This window comes from Schistocerca cancellata, chromosome 5 (genome assembly GCF_023864275.1).
Source record: "Schistocerca cancellata isolate TAMUIC-IGC-003103 chromosome 5, iqSchCanc2.1, whole genome shotgun sequence".
Taxonomy (NCBI): domain Eukaryota; kingdom Metazoa; phylum Arthropoda; class Insecta; order Orthoptera; family Acrididae; genus Schistocerca; species Schistocerca cancellata.
The window spans coordinates 434,851,872-434,873,550 of NC_064630.1; the positions used below are offsets into that span (position 1 = coordinate 434,851,872).

Here is a 21,679-nt window from a genome sequence, read left to right on the forward strand (position 1 = left end):
ATGGCACCTGAAGATGACGGTTAACGTTTCAAAACCGATTGTGAAATCAATTAAGAAAAAATTACTGGCATCTGGAGCAGATTTTTATTCTATAAATATTTTCATCAGTTCCAGAAGTCCACCTGATGAAATATTGTAATATACGTAGATGAGAAGCAGCTAATTGCATGGCAGAGGAACAGGGAAAACCGGGTGACAGTGAAAATGGTTCACGCTGCCGCGAAATCACAGTCGGCAGTTAACCGTTCTCATATGCTGTAAAATCATAACGTTAGTAGGCGTGAGCACAACGGTTGGAAGAGAGTGTGCCGGCACGCGCCGGCGACGTAACGGGCGGGCGGTGGAGCACAGTAGGACGCCGAAGCGCTGATTCGCAGGTGCTCGCCGCGCTATCAACTCCCCGAATGCCGGGCCCGCGCCGGCACGGCCTCCCAGGCCTCGTCCGCGGCCATTGGAGGCGGACGCCGGCCAATCGCCGACGGGCTGGCCGCTTGGCCCGCTGCCATTGGCCCGGCGGGACAGCCGTAGGCGCGGCCTGGCCGGCGGGCGGGCCGCTGCCGCTCGCCGCGGATGAGTGGCGGGCCACGCAGTAGCGCACCGCTCCACGGACAGTGAGGAACGCGACGTGAAGCGACGTGAGGCGACGTGAGGCGACGCAACGTCGAGTGAGTCGCGCGTGCTGGCGTGCAGGCGGGCCGACGAAGGACGCGTGCAGAGCGTGGCGTAGCGTCGAGAGGCCGGCGGCCGCCGCTGGATGCTGACCGGGCCGCGACGCCCCCGCTCCTTGCCATGGACTCGGGTGAGCCGCCCTGCCTTCCGCCTACCGCCTCGAGTGTCTGCGCTCCTTAAATACCGCCAATGTCGTGCGACGGCAAACTTATTTCTCGCCCGTATGCGATTCATCGCATTGTCGAAAAATCTCGTGCGATTCGTGTCAGTTATGTATTTTTTATTTTTTGCACGTCCGTTCAAATTAAATAACAACTGACAGGACAACAATCGACGTATCAGCAGTCAAGTCGAACCAAAGGCTTTCCGCGATCTGGATGCTCTTCGTTGTCGAATCCATTCAGCTTCACTGATCCCTAAAACACACATTTTCCAGTTTTCTTACTAAACAATATTCGTCAAACTTTTTAAAGGAATCCACAGCGACGACAATGGCTTATCAGTTAATTGTTACGACCCCGCCGTCGCCTGGAGCCGTTCTGGAAGAACTAATGGCGCGTAGTGTGTCGGCGAGCGTGTAATGGTTTTCCATATGTCTGCGACAAACAACGATATAAAAATTCTTCTCATTTTTACTGTCTAGCCGAGCTTTTGAAAATATGCAGTAACGTCTGTCTTTTTAACTGCATTCGAGGGGCAGCCCTGCTTCAAACTATTAACTAAAATATGGTGATGAGTGGAAAAAAGTGGACCAGCTCTGTTCATCTTTATACAAGCTAGAGTTACAACTTGTAGCAGAAAGTCGTTCCAGTTCCTAACAGAATTGTGTAGCTCTCTCACATTAGCATACACTTTTAACATTGCTGAAAATACATGCTACTGTCTAATGGATATATTTCCCATAAGCAAGCAAAACTACTTCCTTGCAGTACAAATACACGTATCTTCGCACATAGATCATTAGTGTCGATCATGTATTTTTCAATTTTTAATTTTTTGCTTGACCGTTAATAGGCTGATAGGAATGTTACAACAAACATCTTATTGCATATCTGTGACGGTAGAGCACTGTTGTAATGCATGCAATGTATCTTCGTGGTTGTGGATTTGGATACCTGAAGCTTTTCTCCTCATGTGGTAACCGCTGCGAATCTAGTCACCTCATTTGCACGCATATCTAGGAACACGCTACGGTATAATGCCGGTGCACTTGTTTCAGAGACGTCTTCACAATCAAATTAATACTGATCGACAAGCGCGGGTTTTTAGCTAAGTTCCACCCTTTACGCGAAAATTATGTTGCAGAGAGAATATTACTTCGAGCAGAGCAACTGAAAACAAAAAACAGTACCCGTCTGCGGTAAATGTAACATCATCCAAAAATTATTGTTTCTCTTTTGCTATGTCAGACTTTCTTCTCAGTGGAAGCCACTCATTTTAAAATCAGATTCTGAGATTTGACAATAAATGAAGTGTCGTTACACGAAGCGTTATATTATTTAGAAAGAAGCAATAAAAGCCACGTACTACAATTATGATTTTTATTTGTAAATGATGAATGGTCAGGTAACCTTTGCCTCCCACATTTAGATGCACTGAATATTTTGGTTCTAAATATAGCCACCGTACCTTTTACCTGAATGACATGTTAGTTAAATTTTTCGACATTCAGTATGTGTTTCGGAGACCACATCATATTTTTTGGAGGCTGAATTTCGATATTGTTGTATTAAATAACCATGGTTCTGTCTATGCGTCAGTGAAGAAGCAATCTTCTCACACAGCACGTTAGATTAATGTGGTATGCTGGTTGGCTAAATACAGATACCGAAAGTTTCGTAACTCAGAGCGTTGCTCAGAACAGATATCTGAATGACCAAGTACTCGAAAAGTGGATGCTATAAACCAGAGGTAATCAAGCTTTTGCACCCACCGCCAACTTTTGTATTTCTGTTAGTAGCAAAATTTTCGAACAGCCACCGGTTCCACAGTGATGGTAATTTATAAAGTAGGGAAGTACCTTTATAAAATTTATGAGGCAGAATTATAGAAAATTGAAGCATTTAATAATAACAAATACTTAACAAATACTTTTTGTCAATATTCAGAGCGTTGCGCAGAACAGATATCTGAATGACAAAGTACTCGAATACCAAGAACGATCAAAAATGGACGCTTTAAGCCAGGGATAGTCAACGTTTTTCACCCCCCGCCCACTTTCGTATCTCTGTTAGTAGTAAAATTTTCGAACAGTCCACCGGTTTCACGGTGACGTTGGTTTGTAAAGTAGAGAAGTAACTTTACTGTATAAAATTTACGAGGCAGAATTATAGAAAATTGAAGTATTTACTAATAATAAATACTTACCAAACACCTTATCTCAAAATTTCATGCCAATCTAATGAAAACGTTTCTAGTACCCTTCCCGCCAACCGTCCACCATAAAGACTGGGCGTAAGGGACCAAGTTGACTACCACCGCTCTAAATAGTAGTACCACACGTCTCATGGATTATTTCATCATTTCATGGTCTCGGGACACCAGTATTTGGTCTTACATTCAGACTCCTTTAATCATCAGTGTCATATGCGCAACATGTTATACCTAACCATCTCACGCTCTGCCATTCTCATTTTTACCGAATTCCTGCCCTTGATTTACCAGTTAATAACCCTTGCGAGAAGGCAGTTCGTCAACTCTAAAATTTTACGCAGATAATGTGTGGCAACCGTCCTGACTTCATAGCCCTTTTGTTAACCGAATGGGAACGGGGCGCCGCTGTCATTGGGGGAGGTTAAGCACTAGAGGACGCCGATTGCTCGCCTCAGGCGGTTCTTTTGCTGCTCGAAGTCCGAACGAGGGAGTCTGTCTTATGCCCGGAGACGTGGCTACTAACTGCATACCAATTGAGCGGCACTTCTCAAACACGTGCGCCAGGAAGAAGAACTTAAAATTCCTGGCCGGCAGGAGAGCGTCACGTAGCAATTGTTTGCTCGTTATTTATCCAGTTTCGAAACTGAGGTCGAGTCCATTACGACAAAGTCACAACATTATTATTCGTGCTGCTGAGCCGTGGTCGACATTCTTCTATATTTCACGCGATTTACCTGTGCCTGTCCTGGTAAGTAAACGAAAGATACACAGTTAGTGTTTCGACTGTAGTGGAATACATCTGCTATGCTGCCAGACGTGTTGACACGGGTGCCCTCTCGCAATGCTAAGACACTGGTAGAGCTACGTCAGTATTTCTGCCTTCACTACTGTTTGATTTCTACTGTAGACCTAGCTCGGATGACACCGAATTTTGCATCCTTGTCACATCGCCATCTTTTTCTTCTGTTGAGCGGACGCACTTGTAATCTTTCATGAATTGATTGGATAATCTGACCAGTCACGTGCCTTAAATTATGGCTTACGAGTGTACAGTTTCGCACCTCGACGTTATAGCGCTGAAACGGCCACAAATGTTCTCATACGAGCGGAGCGCTTGATTTGGTTTTGTTGACAATACGCCACTATAAGCCACTCTTCATTTGAACTGTTATATTGCGTTTCACAGTTTTGTTAGAGCTTTACACTAACTCTCATTTTTGTAGAGAGCAGATTTATTATATTACTAGGCTTTCAACTTTGATAAATAGCGCTTTATCATAAGTAAAGACAAAATATTCGACGATTGCTCTTGAAATCATCCGTCCCTTCTAAGCCAGCCCCTGTCATCAACAATCGCGACACTTGTTGACTACAAGTTATGGTTATTACCTTCTAGTCCTCTGCAAAGTCTCCTAGTTAACTGAGGACTTATCTCTGTTTCATACACTCCCGCTTATATGCAAGTCGCTGCAACATTACCAAATTTGTTACCTTGGTGGACAAGTTTAAGGTTCCAATTCCTAATGCAAGCAACTGTAGATGTGCAGGTTAACATAAGCTACATCTGCAACTAAATCTACATCAAGATGGATTCTCTGCGATTTCACAGTGCCTGCCAGAATGTTCATAGAATCATTTTCATACTATTTTACGTCCGTAGCACTCTCGAATAAAACGTGGGAAAAATGAACACCTAAATCTTACCTTGCGATCTCTTTTGTCTCTATGATCGTCTCTTCCTATATAGGTGGGAGTGAACAAAATTTTTCGCATTTTGAGGAAACAACTGGACATTGAAATTTCGCGACTCGCCGCAACGTAAAACGCCGTTTTTAATGATTTCCACCTGAAATCGCTTATCATATTGGGGCTACCCTCTCTCCCCTGTTTATCGGCTATATAAAACAAACCGCTCTCTTCGAACTTTTTCGATGTCTACCGTCAGTCCTATCTAGCAAAGGTCCCATACTGGGCAGCAGTATTCCAGAAGAGGACGGACAAGAGTAGTGTAGCCAGTCTCTTTAGCAGATTATTTTCATCTCCTAAGTGTTCTGCCAATAAATCACAGTCTTTTGTTCGCCTTACCCATGACATTTTCTTTGTGATGGTTCCAATTTAAGTTGTCTGTGCTTGTAATCCCTAGGTATTTAGTTGAATCGACAACCTTTAAATTTGTATGACCTACCGTGCAAGCGAAATTTGACGGAATTTTTTAGTATCAACGTGAAGGACCTCATACTTTTTATTGTTCAGAATCAATCGCCACTTTCGCACCATGCAGATACGTTGTATAAATCATTTTTTAATTTTTACCGATCTTCTGTCGAGTTTAGTAGACGACAAACTACAGCATCATCTACAAACAACCTAAGAGGACTGCTCAGATTGTCTCCTAAATCGATGCTGTAGATTACGCACAGACGAAAGCCTGCAACACTTTTATGAGGAACGCTAGATATCACTTCTGTTTTATTAGATAACTTTCCGTCAGTTACCTTTTTCAAAAGTAATTACGAATCGAGTGGCAAAACTGACCCCATAGGTTACTCCATAGCCCCGCAATTTCATTAGAATCCGTTTGTGACAGATAGTGTCAAAAGCCTTTCGGAAATCTAGAAACATGGAATTAACTTGAGATATTCTGTTGACAGCAATAAAGAACGGTATTTCCTGAATTCGTGTTGGCTGTATGTTAACAGATTGTTGTCTTCGTAAGGTACTTGCACAACTTGCTCTCCACAGCTTCCGTATGGGTGTTACAACCGTTCGACAGTTTTGATCTTGGTATTGCGTATAACGCTTGTGGAAAGAATTATTTTACTGAATGACAGAATAAATTACATAGCTTCTCAAAAAATGTTTGACAAACAATGAGGCCGGTAGTGTGGCCGAGTGGTTCTTGGTGCTTAAGTCTGGACCCGCGCGACCGCTACGGTCGCAGGTTCGAATCCTGCCTCGGGCATGGATGTGTGTGATGTTCTTAAGTTAGTTAGGTTTAAGTAGTTCTAAGTTCTAGGGGACTGATAACTTCAGATGTTAAGTCCCATAGTACTCAGAGCCATTTGAACCATTTTTGAACAAATGACATAAGAAATACTGTCTTTTTCTGCGGAAAATCCGCAGTTGTTACAAGAAATTTTCTTGTTGTCCATTTGGTTAAAATTAGAAATATATGCGATCTAGAAGGCTAATCTTTAGTTCAGGTCGATGTCACAGAATTGTTCTAGAGTTTGTAGAATTTCAATGGAAAAACATGGCAGTGAACATAGCAGGTTCCTTTGAGAAATGATCTGTGGAAGAAGAGTGCAGTTTGTTTAACGGGGGACAAAGAACTCTGGTTAGCCGCTCTTGTGATTTGCCTTTGGGGGCAATATGATGCGGATAACCCCTGTCACATGCGTCTGCAAGGGGCGAAAGGGGGGAGGGAGGGAGGACAAAAAGTGGCACTTACTTCCTCCTGGAATCGGGGAACAGATTTCCTGTTTATTACCCTGCAGCAGTTGGTGACCGCGATTCTACTACAGTGGAGATTTAGCATTGCCGCGCGTGGCGCGAAATAGTACTGCTTTAGCAAACGCAATGTAACTTCGGTTTGCTTAGTTCTCACTCTGTTCGCGTGGAATTATGCCGTTTCCTTGGCACTGCCGCGATTTTTGCACTGTCTTGCAATTAAGGTGGATGCGAAAATTTGCAGGACATACGTGAAATGGAATCCCTAATCTTGTTTCTGTATCTTCCTCGTACAACCAACGTACTATTTTTCGCTCCATCGTTTTGATAGTTTTTTGTATCGTTAATGATAGAGGAAGAAAATATTTTTTCTGGATATCAGCTTTATTTCCTAGCAGGTTTAGTATCAGGGATTTCACCACTTGAAGATGTGATTTCAGATACTGAATTTATGAGGTGGTGTATTAATATTAGAAGATATACTTTGCAGATACTAGTGCGTTTCCTCTTTATGCATCTAAGTAATCTCCCTAAAAAATAGTGACTGAATAACAATCAATCGCTTAAGATATTCAGTCTACAATTTTGATTCCACCGATTTGCATTAGATCGCAAAGTGCCAAGTGGTGGTGCAGTTGATAGGTCGCAAGCGTCGTACAAGAAGCTTAGGCATTTGTAAACATGACGCAATCAAAATAGTAGTCGATTTGTGCTTGCGTCTTATAACTATTCCCGATTGAACGTCAACTTAAGAGCCCAGTTCTCGTCATTTGCGGGAAGTTTTAATTTTCTGTTTTAACACGAAGAAATCTACAGCTAAGGCTCATAAAATGCAGGGTGATGCTTAAGTGGGGCACCTATTACCGAAAGAACGTGCAGAGAATGACAGTAATATCAGAAGTTGAGTCCGCCTTGATGCAAAACACCTTGGTATTCGTTTATTTCTTAATTATCCCAAACTAGTTTCGGCGACAAATATCACCATCATCAGTGGGGTTATATTCTGGATCAGAAACAAAGTGCAAAAGTTTTGTTTTTCTGTGTATAAAAGCAGGCACATACCATGAAAAGAATATGACATGATTTTCGCTAAGTAAAAAGACGGTAACAGAAAAAAATGTCGCAGTGCCAATAATTGCTGAAAACATGCTGTAACATACAACAAATAAGATTAATAAACCCCACTGATGATGGTGATATTTGTCGCCGAAACTAGTTTGGGATAATAAAGAAATAAACAAATAACAAGGTGTTTTGCATCAAGGCGGACTCAACTTTTGATATTACTGTTTTTCTATGCAAACACACGGACCAAATGGAAGAGTTCCAAGGTAATATTATTGTGCAGAGAATGGTTTTAACGCTACAGTAACGGTGACCGGCGTGGTGGTGGAAACAAAGAAGGATTTCGAAGCTACTGAAACCGACTGAAAGATTCACAGGCGATCGTTACCGAAAGCAGTTGACGCATTTGATCTCAGCACTGAAAGACAAACGGCCACAATACAGCGACAGACATGAAAAAGTGTTTTTGCAGCGTGACAATGCTTGACACCATTTCGCGAAACAAATCAAAACATAGTTGGAAACGTTGGAACTGGAAGTCCTACTCATCAGAAATTTCTCCCTCTGACGCCACCTTTTTGATCAATGGCACACGGGCTGGTGGACCAGCACTTCTGATAGCATGAGCAAGAGCAAAATTAGATCGATTCACGAATCTGCTCAAAAGACGCCCAGTTCTTCCGCCCCCGGATTCATAAGCTGTCCGAAAGATGGGAGAAAGTAGTGGCCGGCGATGGCTTGAAATTTGAATCGTCAATTTTTTGTAAGTTTTTCACAATAAAGCCTCGAACTTCGAGAAACAGAGGCGGAAACAAATTTGTAGACCTAATAAAATACGGTAAGTTTTGTGTATTTCCTGTAAAATATAGTTCTAGGGACATTAGATGTTCTCAAACACACGTACTGAGTTGCATAGAAAACGGGAATTCTAGAATGCGGCCCCCCTGTATAAGTTGCTGCAGAAGCCCGTGCCGCCGTTCTACCAGTTGTTGAGGGAACTATTGCAGAGTCCTCGCCGTTTCCGTGCCGTGCTCCTGCTCGTATAGCGTTACTGTCGCAAGAACTAAGAAGAATTTCAGACGAGTAAATGGGCGATCCCCAAGCTCTTGCAGGTGCCACTATAACAGCGACGAGGTGCAAGGCCCTGAGCGAGCGTGTTGCCGTGCGTGGGCAGTGGCTGGCGGCCTACACGTGCTGCTCCGCGACATGCCGTGGCCAGCCCCAGGGGCCGCCTGCAGGTGCGGGGGCGGCAGACTGCAGCCCAAGAGCCTGTCCACGAGTGTTCACTCACCGTTTGCCAAGGACCGAGACGAAAATAGCTGGTGCTCCCACTTCGATACAAGAGGCGTTTTCCTGCCGTGACATGCGTAATTTCATCATTACGCAAACGACACGGTGAATTGATGAAATAATTCAAACTGCTTCAGTCACTTTTTGCTAATATTTATTACCACGCTCGCGTTTCGGCAGCATGCTGGCACCATCAGGTGCATTACTGTTACGTGTACGTTGCATTAATCTGAGGTATGATGACGACTGCTGGATATGCAGGTATGTACCGAAACTAACCGTATTTTCTGGAACTTTGTTTGTCTGGCACACGGTAATAAACGTAAACATCACTTAACGATTTCACATTCAGATGTTTATTACTGCGCTCTGTGTGCCAAACAATAAATTTCCAGAAAATACGATTAAATTTTAGCACACAGGCCTACTGGCACACACAGCAAATAGTACTCATCACACTCTACATTAATGAAACGTATATGTAACTGTAATGCGCCTGTTGATGCTAGCTCGCTGGCAAAATCCGTCGAGCTAATATCTTCACTAATGACTGACTGAATCGGTAGAAATTATTTCATAAATTTATGATACAGTCGCAGCTCCTAGACATTTCCATATAATACGGATAAATTTAAGAAGGCCTACTATATTGGTGAACCCGAACACCAGTGACAAACGCTCGGACACCTTTCGGGAGTATCTTGTTAGTCCGCAAAGCCTGCCAATCTCACGCTGCGCATTATCCGGTTTGCATATTAGCCGTGCATATTTAGGTGATTTCTGAAAAAAAAATTAGGTATGAAGTTCTCTGTTATATTCAGAATGAATGACAAGGTTCACACACCTTCAATTAGAGGAGACTCCTGAACCTGAATATGCTCTGAGCGGTTCGTGGTGTTCGTAAAGCTGGGAGAACATTGCGCCATGTAGTCTTACTTGTGGCCTGAACGACTGGGTTTAATTTCGGTAGTTCCAAGCTTCAGTTTCCGAGCGCTCACTTTGCATGTAAAACCAGTTCCGCTAAACTCGCTCCAGTGAACTGTCCATAAATATCTGCCTAACATATAAATTCCCGATTACAGCAAAGGATATTGTTCGTACACCGTCCGTCAAACAAGTTGCGAGACTGATTTTATTCCTGGTGTATAAATGACGTCGGCTCAATAACTGTGCTGGCAGAGCCGGCCGCGGTGGTCTAGCGGTTCTGGCGCTGCAGTCCGGAACCGCGGGACTGCTACGGTCGCAGGTTCGAATCCTGCCTCGGGCATGGGTGTGTGTGATGTCCTTAGGTTAGTTAGGTTTAAGTAGTTCTAAGTTCTAGGGGACTTATGACCTAAGATGTTGAGTCCCATAGTGCTCAGAGCCATTTGAACCATTTTGTGGTGGCAGTTTGAATCAACTACTGTAAACAACAGACCTGCAGTCGACCAGATAGTTGTGAGCCGGCACTTTAAATACTACACGTGCGGCCCTGGTGTGTCAGCGTTGTGTTCAAGGCATTATCCAGAATATTCTGAAGGAGAGAAAAGTGTGAGCCAAGTTTGTCCCGTACACCTTGACTCCCAAACAAAACAACGGCGCGAGCACGCCTGCCGCGACTTGATTGAAATGGTAAACGCGGACAACTCTTTTCTGGAAAAAATCATCACGCGTAACGAGGCTTGTTGTTAACAATATGAACCTACCAGAAAACGACGAAGTGCAGAAATTCAAACGCAGGGTCAACACTCTGACGGTATAACCGACATTTAAGCTAATGTGACTCACATGCTGTACAACGTACCAACGAGGGACTTTTGTTACAGTTTTAGATGACTGCATGAACGTTCTGTGCATTTTAATCAGGTGGAGTGAGAGGAGGGGAGAGTGGGAGGGTTGTAGTACACCTGAAGCATTAAAACCAGCCTTTTACCGTTTTCGTATCTTTCACTAATCAAATCTCGAAACTTTTTGTACTCAAGGGGTAAAGTTCTACTGGAGCCCTAAACTTGTACCTGACAACGTATTTTCCCTGCTGCTATACAGCTTCTGTGTGTTCCCTGCTGTCTGGGCCTCCCCCGACCAGGGAGCAGAGTGAGTGGAGCAAGTTTGTTTCCAAACAAGACACACAGCGCACGTCATCGAAATTTGCATTATTGTGCAAATATTTTCAGTACAATATAGATACAAAAATTTGGCCAAGAAATCAAATGAAACAGAGTTACCATGCTACAAGCCATCACTTCCTTATATCATATTACTAAAAAAATATCTCTGACGTTCGAAGGTAAGCTGGCGAATTTCTACTTCAACCTATATGTTATTTCTAAAAAAACGAAAGGAATTGCGGATTATTAAGAGCAGTTACGTTACGGGTCTCTCGTGGTATTGCGAGACTTGCGTGTAGCGTATTAAAAAAAACCGAATGGGAGTTGCGATTCCTCACAGGCAATCGTCCACACGGGAAATGCTCGGGGCCAGGCTAATTATTCGCTGTTTAAGTAACGGTAGTCAGATTTCGTTTTCGGGTCAGCACCACACAATTTTAACGAAAAACGACTGGGAGAACAGAAATATTCGATATCTGGATGTTACGTTGTCTGGACAGTTATAATGAAATATACTTACTGAAATACTGACTTCTAATATCAAAACAAACACTTCCCGGAATATTTTAACCAGTACAAGACATTGTTTTGCTACAGAGTACTTTTGGATTCTATCATAGGCAACTTGAAGTGGTCGATGGTGTTATGCAAATACATTTTTTATTATTTTAACAGTAGTTTGTAAGAAAATAAACATGGTGAAGATTAAATAATAAGAAGAGTGCTACTGCGCTAACATACGGATAGGTGTTCTTTCCAGAGGCTGCTTCGCCATTTTTACTTACGCTATCGAGAACTTACTTTGAACAGTATCAGTTTCATTCTAGTTAGCTATAGTAAGTACAGGACTGAGACTGAAAATGATTGTTAGTGGACTGTAATACACTCTCCACATGGGTTCTCCACAATACATTACATTGTGTTCTGTCAAATTCGTGTTACTTCATAATTTTTACAGGCCACATTTTATTAACGTTGATAAATAACCTACATAAAAGCAAAAATATTATATAAGTCGATGAATAAATTAGTTATTTGGAGAGGCAGAAATAACTGTTCATATTATAAATATTTTTGTGCGATATAAAATTTAATGTTTCACCAGTAAAAGGAAATGATCTGACTATTGCAAAATAACACGCTTATAATCATACCCCTTACCAGCTAGGCATGGTGTCCAATGTAGGCTACAATTGACGCACCGCGATGCCGAGGGAGTGAACATTAATTACCCTGCAGCGGTCTTATTATTCTGCTGTTAACTGGACGGGAGTAATATGCTTGTCTGGAATAAGTCATTCCTGTCTCAGAACTGAAATTTTTCTTTTAATAATGGCCTCGATGTTTGATATACTATTTGATGATGGAGCAACAACCAGTTGGAAATATTTTTACAATATACGAAACAAAATTAAATTATAACAATTTATCCGTACAGTTAACAGGCTAACCATCGACATATAAGAACCGGAATTAAACAATTTGCTGTCCTCAAAGCTTTCTGCTCGATGCCGAAAGTATTCCGCTTCACTGATCTCTAACAGACACATTTCCCAGTTTTCTTGCTAATTAATATCGCTGTTGGAATTTTACGTTGAAATTTTTAGAAGAAACTACAGCAACGGCAGCGGAGAATCATCATTAAATTCTTACGACATTGGCGTCGACTGTGGCGGTTTCGGAGGGACTAACGGCGCGTAATGTGTCAGCGAGCTTGTAACGGTTTGTCTCAGCCAACAACGGCAGTAAATTCTTCTCGTTTTTACTGTTTAGCCGAGGAGGCTGCTGAAGATACGTAAAAACGACGCTAGGTTAAAGCTACATGAGATGTACGCCTGCCTGAAACTGTTTACTAAATTATAATGACGAGTAAATTGAAAGATAACCAACTCTATTCATGTTTATGCATATGTCTGATAACTCGATATATTTTTCCATATGCACGTGGAACTATTTCCTTTAGCTATCAGTGTAAATACATGCGTTTTTGCATTTAAATTAGCGCTTCAGTTCGCTTTAATTTCTTGTGTCTCGTATTTGCTTCAAAATATTATGGCGCAAGAAGCTCTTTGAAAGCTCGGCCAATGAAAATATGTTTTTAAGTGTCATGAGCAAAGGTATGAATGTAGTTCTCACACTTATTGTTTCCCAATATTCTGCGCATTGTGAAGCATCTATTACTTTGAAACGACAGGAATATGATTTACTTTCGTAGAGGCTCCATTTCCAAAGTCAGCTGAAAGAGCAAAACAGATTAACTGTAACCATTATTGCACTTAAGCTGGGCAATGGACAGATCCCATTCGAAATCTATAATAAGCGACAGAATCTGGAAATGAATGCATTAATAAGAGTTTTCAGGCCTACAAGAATGGAAGAATTGTGATTTTTCTTGCACTTTAATTTCGGTTCTGTACATAAACATTATTGTAGCCTAATACCTGGTTATTCTGAGAAAATTTTAACTCTCGTAGGAATTACGTTATTGTGTGCCCCCTTTAGAAGAAAGAAGCGCATTGTCAAATAAATAGGATGTGAAATCGATCAAATGTGATTCCTTCATAACCGTTCTCTAATGAATATTGATTTCAAATTCAGAACGAAATACTTGACACTTAATTCTAAATTCCTCTTAGTTTAGCTTCTCTTCACGCAAATGCTGAAATTATTGGGCTGCAAATAAACTGCTTTCAGTTATATTACTAAATAGTACTATACGTTTCGATACCAACACTCAGTAGTCAGAAAAGAAGAACTAGAACAATGAAATGACGCTGATTATCTCTTATGTGATATCTGCTGTTTTTCAAGCTGACAGATACTTGACGATTATTTTTCTGTTTACTCAATATTCTGCGTAGCATTTCAGTTTTTGCCTCCATTCTGGAGATTATGCTGACTTTTCTTAACAGTCCTTTGACGTGATCATGATACCTACTACAGATGAAAAAGGTATAAGAAATGTGATATATTTCACAAGAATAAGTTAATTATTACTGAGTTTAATTCTTTATTGGGACGCAACTTGAATATAGGTCTTTGCTTACCTACAACGTCAATTTACTGGAAATCATCTAGCTTTCTATACGACTAACTGTAGAATTTTTTCCTTCTTACATCAACATTATGCTAATCTAATACATTAGATGCCAGTTTATCATACCTTACGTCCAGACAACTTAAGTTCAAAAATGGCTCTGAGCACTATGGGACTTAACATCTATGGTCATCAGTCCCCTAGAACTTAGAACTACTTAAACCTAACTAACCTAAGGACATCACACAACACCCAGCCATCACGAGGCAGAGAAAATCCCTGACCCCGCCGGGAATCGAACCCGGGAACCCGGGCGTGGGAAGCGAGAACGCTACCACACGACGACAACTTAAGTGAACAGATTTAATGTCCGCTGTGGAGAAGGCGTATGAAAATATGTTGGCCCTGTGTGACCCTACAAAAGATTAATTTTATAACACGACATATTTGTTTAAAGCGTTTACTGAAGGGGAAAAGCTTTTGTGTCTGTGTAAGAGTAGCTAAGACGTCCGCTGGTATTTTGCAATAGTTAAATGTGGAGAACAACCTACAAAAAGTAATTTGTCTAGCTTGCGCCTTAGCGGGGTAAAATTTGCGTTAGTCGTACCATAGCCTAAGTCGTACTCCAGGTTTATAAAATACAACAACGAGTGGAGTAAAACTGAACTAAATAGTCTAGCGAGTAGGCAAAAACAGGTAATCGCACCACTAGGTGTTGTGACATAAAAGTAATTAATAGGTAAGTTTGACTCTTTTTGTTACAGTCTCCTGCTCATTTGTAAGCGATTTCAGAGAGGAGTGTGATATAAAGTAATTGTTTTGTATCATGTCAGTTTTCGTGGTTCTCTCCCATTCATCTAAGCGTAATAAAAACGGCGGAAAACTTTGAGGTTGTGGCTTTAATTCTGGTTTGAAACAGTAGCGGTATCACTAATATACCAAAGGCTACACTGTGTTGCCATTGGAGGGGTTTAAATAAAACATAAAAATTTGGAAGACCTGATTATATGACACTAGAGATGGAAGATGCATTAGCAGAGTATATATAGTTAATTCAGAAGCTAGTTTCTTCGGGGTAACTATTACTGAATTGAGGGAGTAGGACGTGAAACAGGCCGACTAGGGGCAGGAGAGGCACCACAGGACATTTTAATTTCAACTCTCTATACTTTTACAAATATATTCATAAAACTTTTTCAGCATGTCCAGGAAAGTTTCAGGGTTCAAAATCATAGCAGTGGAAGTTCAAAAACATAATAAAAATTTTTTTTTACATGTGAAATTTCATAATTTTTTCACGTACTATTGACTGCATTTGTTGCTAGAGGTGCAGTTTTTCATAAGTAACAGAGATTCTTCGATGAATTTTGCACAGCATACAAACCATACTTGTAGGAGTATGAAACGCTAGAATTTATTTAATTTATGAAAAAATTAATGAGCTGTTACATTTTAAACTTCATATTTAGAAAAAACTCAAATTTTATAGTTAATTATCTCAATTATTACCTCAGTTTTTAATAGATTTGGATTCTAGAGTCTCGCATTAAGGAGTTTGTGTTTGATAATAATACCAAGTCTGAAAGTAATAGGACATTTATTTTGGATGTTACATGTACCTATGTACAGAAATTTGTGTTTTGTGGAAATTGGCCGTTAAAGTTTCTGCTTGTACTTTACATTCTTTTAGAGCTGTCCAGCACCATAAGCAGATTCTTTTTCATTTTCTAAATCAGTTTCCTTCCTCTTCACATTCCTATGATGCACTCTTCTTGATTTTATCACCTCCAAAAATTATTAACCTGCTTTCATTACACGCTCTCTGTCCATTGCATACAAAGCTTTGCTGCAGTTCACTCCGGACTTAATTCCCTTTCTCTCTGAAACATATTTCCTGCTTTGCGCACCACCATTAAAACATGAAACTGCATCATAAACACCAATAGCAAGTGCATTTCTTCCCACAAAAATGGTTTTTGTCAATCTTTCCCATACACATTGGTTAAAACTTTTATTTGGACTTTGGGTACCTCCACGAAGACATTTCTTCGATATAAGTAGTCCTTTGTTTCAAGTATGACAATCTCTGGCGCAAATATAAACATTCAAATGCTGCGGAGCGAAATACACTTACGAATCACAGAAGAATGCTGTGCAAAAGGGTGTGGCGCTACATCTTGGTACACTTTGCCTAAGACCAAATAACGTGCATTATAATCGCTCAAATAGATGTGTTTTATACATCAAACTATTCAGGGAGATGTGCGCTACAAAATAGTCGTATTTTTGAAATATCGATTCTTTTTAAATTTTTGACTTCCTATCCCCCTTAGGGAAAATTGCCTACCAACTTGCTGAGAAATATCGTCTACTGTATTGCTTCAATAAAGCAAAAAAGGTAGCTGGTAAAAAATGGTACTAAAGGTTTATGAAAGATCATCGCACTTTGTCCTTGCGAGTTCCCGAAGAAATGTATTGATGGTACGAGGGAAGGGGTTTAATAAAAAGCGTGTTAATGAGTTTTTTCTTTTTTTTTTTTAGAAATGTAAGGAAATACTAGAGGAACGTAAGTTTTCTGCTGACAAAATATACTACGCGATTGAAACCGCATTATCCCAGTTCACAAATAGTCTAAGGTAATTCCCCAAAAAGGCAAACACCAAGTGTGTGCAATCGTAAGCGGGGAGGGGGGGGGGGCTTACAATTAACTGTGTACATGTAATGAATGAATGCGGCAGGCGAATTCATACCACCGACGTTAATATTTCAGCGCAGCACAATGAATGACGCCGAACAAAGGGAACTTCACTAAAAACAACATATGGACGCTCTACAGATGGATGGATAATGTCAGAATTGTTTGTTCGACCGCTGGAACATTTCATAAAACGCACAAAAGTAGAAAAAAGGGGCCAGAAAAAGATTTTGCTTTTACTGGATGGACACAACACACACACCAGAAAGTTAGAAGCACTTCAACTGTCTCGTGATTATGGTATAAGCATGTTATCATTTCCTGTTGACACGACTCAATGTCTACCGCCATTGGACAGATCGTTCTTTAAAGCACTAAAACAAAAAAGCAACAGTGAAGCATCATCTTTGTGGCTACGTCCAAATCCAGGCAGGTCACAAAACAAGCTAACATTGCAGAACTCCTGGGTAACGCATATCCCAGATCAATTTGTGCGGACATAGAATTAAACGATTTAAAGACAACATGCTTGTGGCCATGTGATAGAAATATCGTGAAAGAAAAGGACTTTGTAGCTACTACTGTACATATTGTCCGCCCCAGTAGCTGAGTGGTCAGCGTGACGGATTGCCGTCCTCCGGGCCCGGGTTCGATTCCCGGCTGGGTCGGAGATTTTCTCCGCTCAGGGACTGGGTGTTGTGTTGTGTTCATCATCATTTCATCCCCATCCGGCGTGCAGGTCGCCCAATGTGGCGCCGAATGTAATAAGACCTGCGCCAAGGCGGCCGGACCTGCCCCGCGAGGGGCCTCCCGGCCAATGACGCCAAACGCTCATTTCCATTTCCACTGTACATATTGTTGATCAGTCTGACCAAGAAACTGCTGATGGAACTGAAGCAACAACGAGAAAAGCTGGAAGGCCGTTTAACGTCGTAACACCATTCAATAATCAGCCTGGACCTCCTACAGTGTGTCAAGAAGGTGGACCCGAAAACAATATTGCAACAATCGCAGAAATTAACAGTCAATAAATCAAGTCTCACTTGAATACCTTGTCTCCTATCCCCTGTGTAACAAGAGTTGTCAAGGAAATACGAAACAGCTCAAACGAACAACGGAATTAACATAAAGTTCTTACAGAAATGAAATAGAAGCCAAAGAAAAAGCAAATAAAGAGAAGAAATCCGTGCACAGATCTATAAAAAGAGACAGATAGATGAAAAATATAACGAGAATAAAAAAAGGAGTAACTTAGTTATGTCAGCTGTGTAATTGAAGATCGAGACGAAGACATTCAGTGTACGCAATGTGAACTTCGATTACATGACCCATGCGCTGGTATGGAAAGTAAAAGTAAAAATTATTTTTCTGGTATCTGTGTTCAAATCAGCTGATCTGAGATGTACCAATTTAAGCATCTGAATTTGTTAAGAATTTACATCTTGTTTTCTATATGTAATTTCATTACGTGTAACTATGGAAGAAAAGTTACGTTTATAATTTGCGATTTATGATTTGTGGCGTTTTGTTACATTCTTCCATGGATTTATTATGTCGTCGCTGACTTTTTATTTTGAGTACGACTTAGGCGGTACGGATTAGGAAACTAAGCGTCTTAATCGTACCGAAGGTCCAGATTTGAAAAGATTGAAAAGTACTTTTCAGAAAAGATTTTTGTGTATGAGTGGAAGCTGGTTGATAGCTGAAAAATAAAGATTCACTTTATGCAAAACAAACTACCGTACCAAATACAGTAATTCTCCCTCAAGGTGTACGACTTGAGCTACTTAACCCTACTGGATGCTTTTGACGCATATTTCTAAATTTCATACTGCGTAAAGGGATATAGGGTTCCATAACCCTGGGGCGAGCAGAGGGTAGCGTGACACGCAAAACAAATTGCACCTCAGACATTACCTGAAGTGGAGCAGGCAATCTAGAAAGAGGTCTCAGCAACTTCCGTATGTGCTACTCCCTTGGAGATGATACTACATGTTGTTGTTGTTGTGGTCTTCAGTCCTGAGACTGGTTTGATGCAGCTCTCCATGCTACTCTATCCTGTGCAAGCTTCTTCATCTCCCAGTATCTACTGCAACCTACATCCTTCTGAATCTGCTTAGTGTATTCATCTCTTGGTCTCCCTCTACGATTTTTACCCTCCACACTGCCCTCCAATGCTAAATTTGTGATCCCTTGATGCCTCAAAACATGCCCTACCAACCGATCCCTTCTTCTAGTCAAGTTGTGCCACAAACTTCTCTTCTCCCCAATCCTATTCAATACCTCCTCATTAGTTACGTGATCTACCCACCTTATCTTCAGCATTCTTCTGTAGCACCACATTTCGAAAGCTTCTATTCTCTTCTTGTCCAAACTAGTTATCGTCCATGTTTCACTTCCATACATGGCTACACTCCATACAAATACTTTCAGAAACGACTTCCTGACACTTAAATCTATACTCGATGTTAACAAATTTCTCTTCTTCAGAAACGCTTTCCTTGCCATTGCCAGTCTACATTTTATATCCTCTCTACTTCGACCATCATCGGTTATTTTACTCCCTAAATAGCAAAACTCCTTTACTACTTTAAGTGTCTCATTTCCTAATCTAATTCCCTCAGCATCACCCGACTTAATTTGACTACATTCCATTATCCTCGTTTTGCTTTTGTTGATGTTCATCTTATATCCTCCTTTCAAGACACTGTCCATTCCGTTCAACTGCTCTTCCAAGTCCTTTGCTGTCTCTGACAGAATTACAATGTCATCGGCGAACCTCAAAGTTTTTACTTCTTCTCCATGAATTTTAATACCTACTCCAAATTTTTCTTTTGTTTCCTTTATTGCTTGCTCAATATACAGATTGAATAACATCGGGGAGAGGCTACAACCCTGTCTTACTCCTTTCCCAACCACTGCTTCCCTTTCATGCCCCTCGACTCTTATAACTGCCATCTGGTTTCTGTACAAACTGTAAATAGCCTTTCGCTCCCTGTATTTTACCCCTGCCACCTTCAGAATTTGAAAGAGAGTATTCCAGTTAACATTGTCAAAAGCTTTCTCTAAGTCTACAAATGCTAGAAACGTAGGTTTGCCTTTTCTTAATCTTTCTTCTAAGATAAGTCGTAAGGTCAGTATTGCCTCACGTGTTCCAACATTTCTACGGAATCCATACTGATCTTCCCCAAGGTCGGCTTCTACCAGTTTTTCCATTCGTCTGTAAAGAATTCGCGTTAGTATTTTGCAGCTGTGACTTATTAAACTGATAGTTCGGTAATTTTCACATCTGTCAACACCTGCTTTCTTTGGGATTGGAATTATTATATTCTTCTTGAAGTCTGAGGGTATTTCGCCTGTCTCATACATCGTGCTCACCAGATGATAGAGTTTTGTCATGACTGGCTCTCCCGAGGCCATCAGTAGTTCAAATGGAATGTTGTCTACTCCCGGGGCCTTGTTTCGACTCAGGTCTTTCAGTGCTCTGTCAAACTCTTCACGCAGTATCTTATCTCCCATTTCGTCATCATCTACATCCTCTTCCATTTCCATAATATTGTCCTCAAGTACATCGCCTTTGTATAAACCCTCTATATACTCCTTCCACCTTTCTGCCTTCCCTTCTTTGCTTAGAACTGGGTTGCCATCTGAGCTCTTGATATTCATACAAGTGGTTCTCTTCTCTCCAAAGGTCTCTTTAATTTTCCTGTAGGCAGTATCTATCCTACCCCTAGTGAGACAAGCCTCTACATCCTTACATTTGTCCTCTAGCCATCCCTGCTTAGCCATTTTGCACTTCCTGTCGATATCATTTTTGAGACGTCTGTATTCCTTTTTGCCTGCTTCATTTACTGCATTTTTGTATTTTCTCCTTTCATCAATTAAATTCAATATTTCTTCTGTTACCCAAGGATTTCTATTAGCCCTCGTCTTTTTACCTACTTGATCCTCTGCTGCCTTCACTACTTCATCCCTCAGAGCTACCCATTCTTCTTCTACTGTATTTCTTTCCCCCATTCCTGTCAATTGTTCCCTTATGCTCTCCCTGAAACTCTGTACAACCTCTGGTTCTTTCAGTTTATCCAGGTCCCATCTCCTTAAATTCCCACCTTTTTGCAGTTTCTTCAGTTTTAATCTACAGGTCATAACCAATAGATTGTGGTCAGAGTCCACATCTGCCCCTGGAAATGTCTTACAATTTAAAACCTGGTTCCTAAATCTCTGTCTTACCATTATATAATCTATCTGATACCTACTAGTATCTCCAGGATTCTTCCAGGTATACAACCTTCTTTTATGATTCTTGAACCAAGTGTTGGCTATGATTAAGTTATGCTCTGTGCAAAATTCTACAAGGCGGCTTCCTCTTTCATTCCTTCCCCCCAATCCATATTCACCTACTATGTTTCCTTCTCTCCCTTTTCCTACTGACGAATTCCAGTCACCCATGACTATTAAATTTTCGTCTCCTTTCACTACCTGAATAATTTCTTTTATCTCGTCATACATTTCATCTATTTCTTCATCATCTGCAGAGGTAGTTGGCATATAAACTTGTACTACTGTAGTAGGCATGGGCTTTGTGTCTATCTTGGCCACAATAATGCGTTCACTATGCTGTTTGTAGTAGCTAACCCGCACTCCTATTTTTTTATTCATTATTAAACCTACTCCTGCATTACCCCTATTTGATTTTGTATTTATAACCCTGTAATCACCTGACCAAAAGTCTTGTTCCTCCTGCCACCGAACTTCACTAATTCCCACTATATCTAACTTTAACCTATCCATTTCCCTTTTTAAATTTTCTAACCTACCTGCCCGATTAAGGGATCTGACATTCCACGCTCCGATCCGTAGAACGCCAGTTTTCTTTCTCCTGATAACAACGTCCTCCTGAGTAGTCCCCGCCCGGAGATCCGAATGGGGGACTATTTTACCTCCGGAATATTTTACCCAAGAGGACGCCATCATCATTTAATCATACAGTAGAGCTGCATGTCCTCGGGAAAA

The 21,679-nt window shown here is 41.1% G+C and overlaps 1 protein-coding gene across 1 annotated transcript in view; it reads left to right on the plus strand.

The window, feature by feature from the left end:
- The first annotated feature begins 603 nt into the window (after positions 1 to 603).
- Positions 604 to 21,679, plus strand: part of LOC126188591 (paired box protein Pax-1-like) — a 316,530-nt gene continuing 295,454 nt past the window's right edge. Inside the window, exon 1 of the mRNA XM_049930193.1 lies at positions 604 to 799. Within this exon, the coding sequence (XP_049786150.1) occupies positions 790 to 799 (10 nt within the window). The 5' untranslated portion in view covers positions 604 to 789. The remainder of the gene's footprint in view (positions 800 to 21,679) is intronic.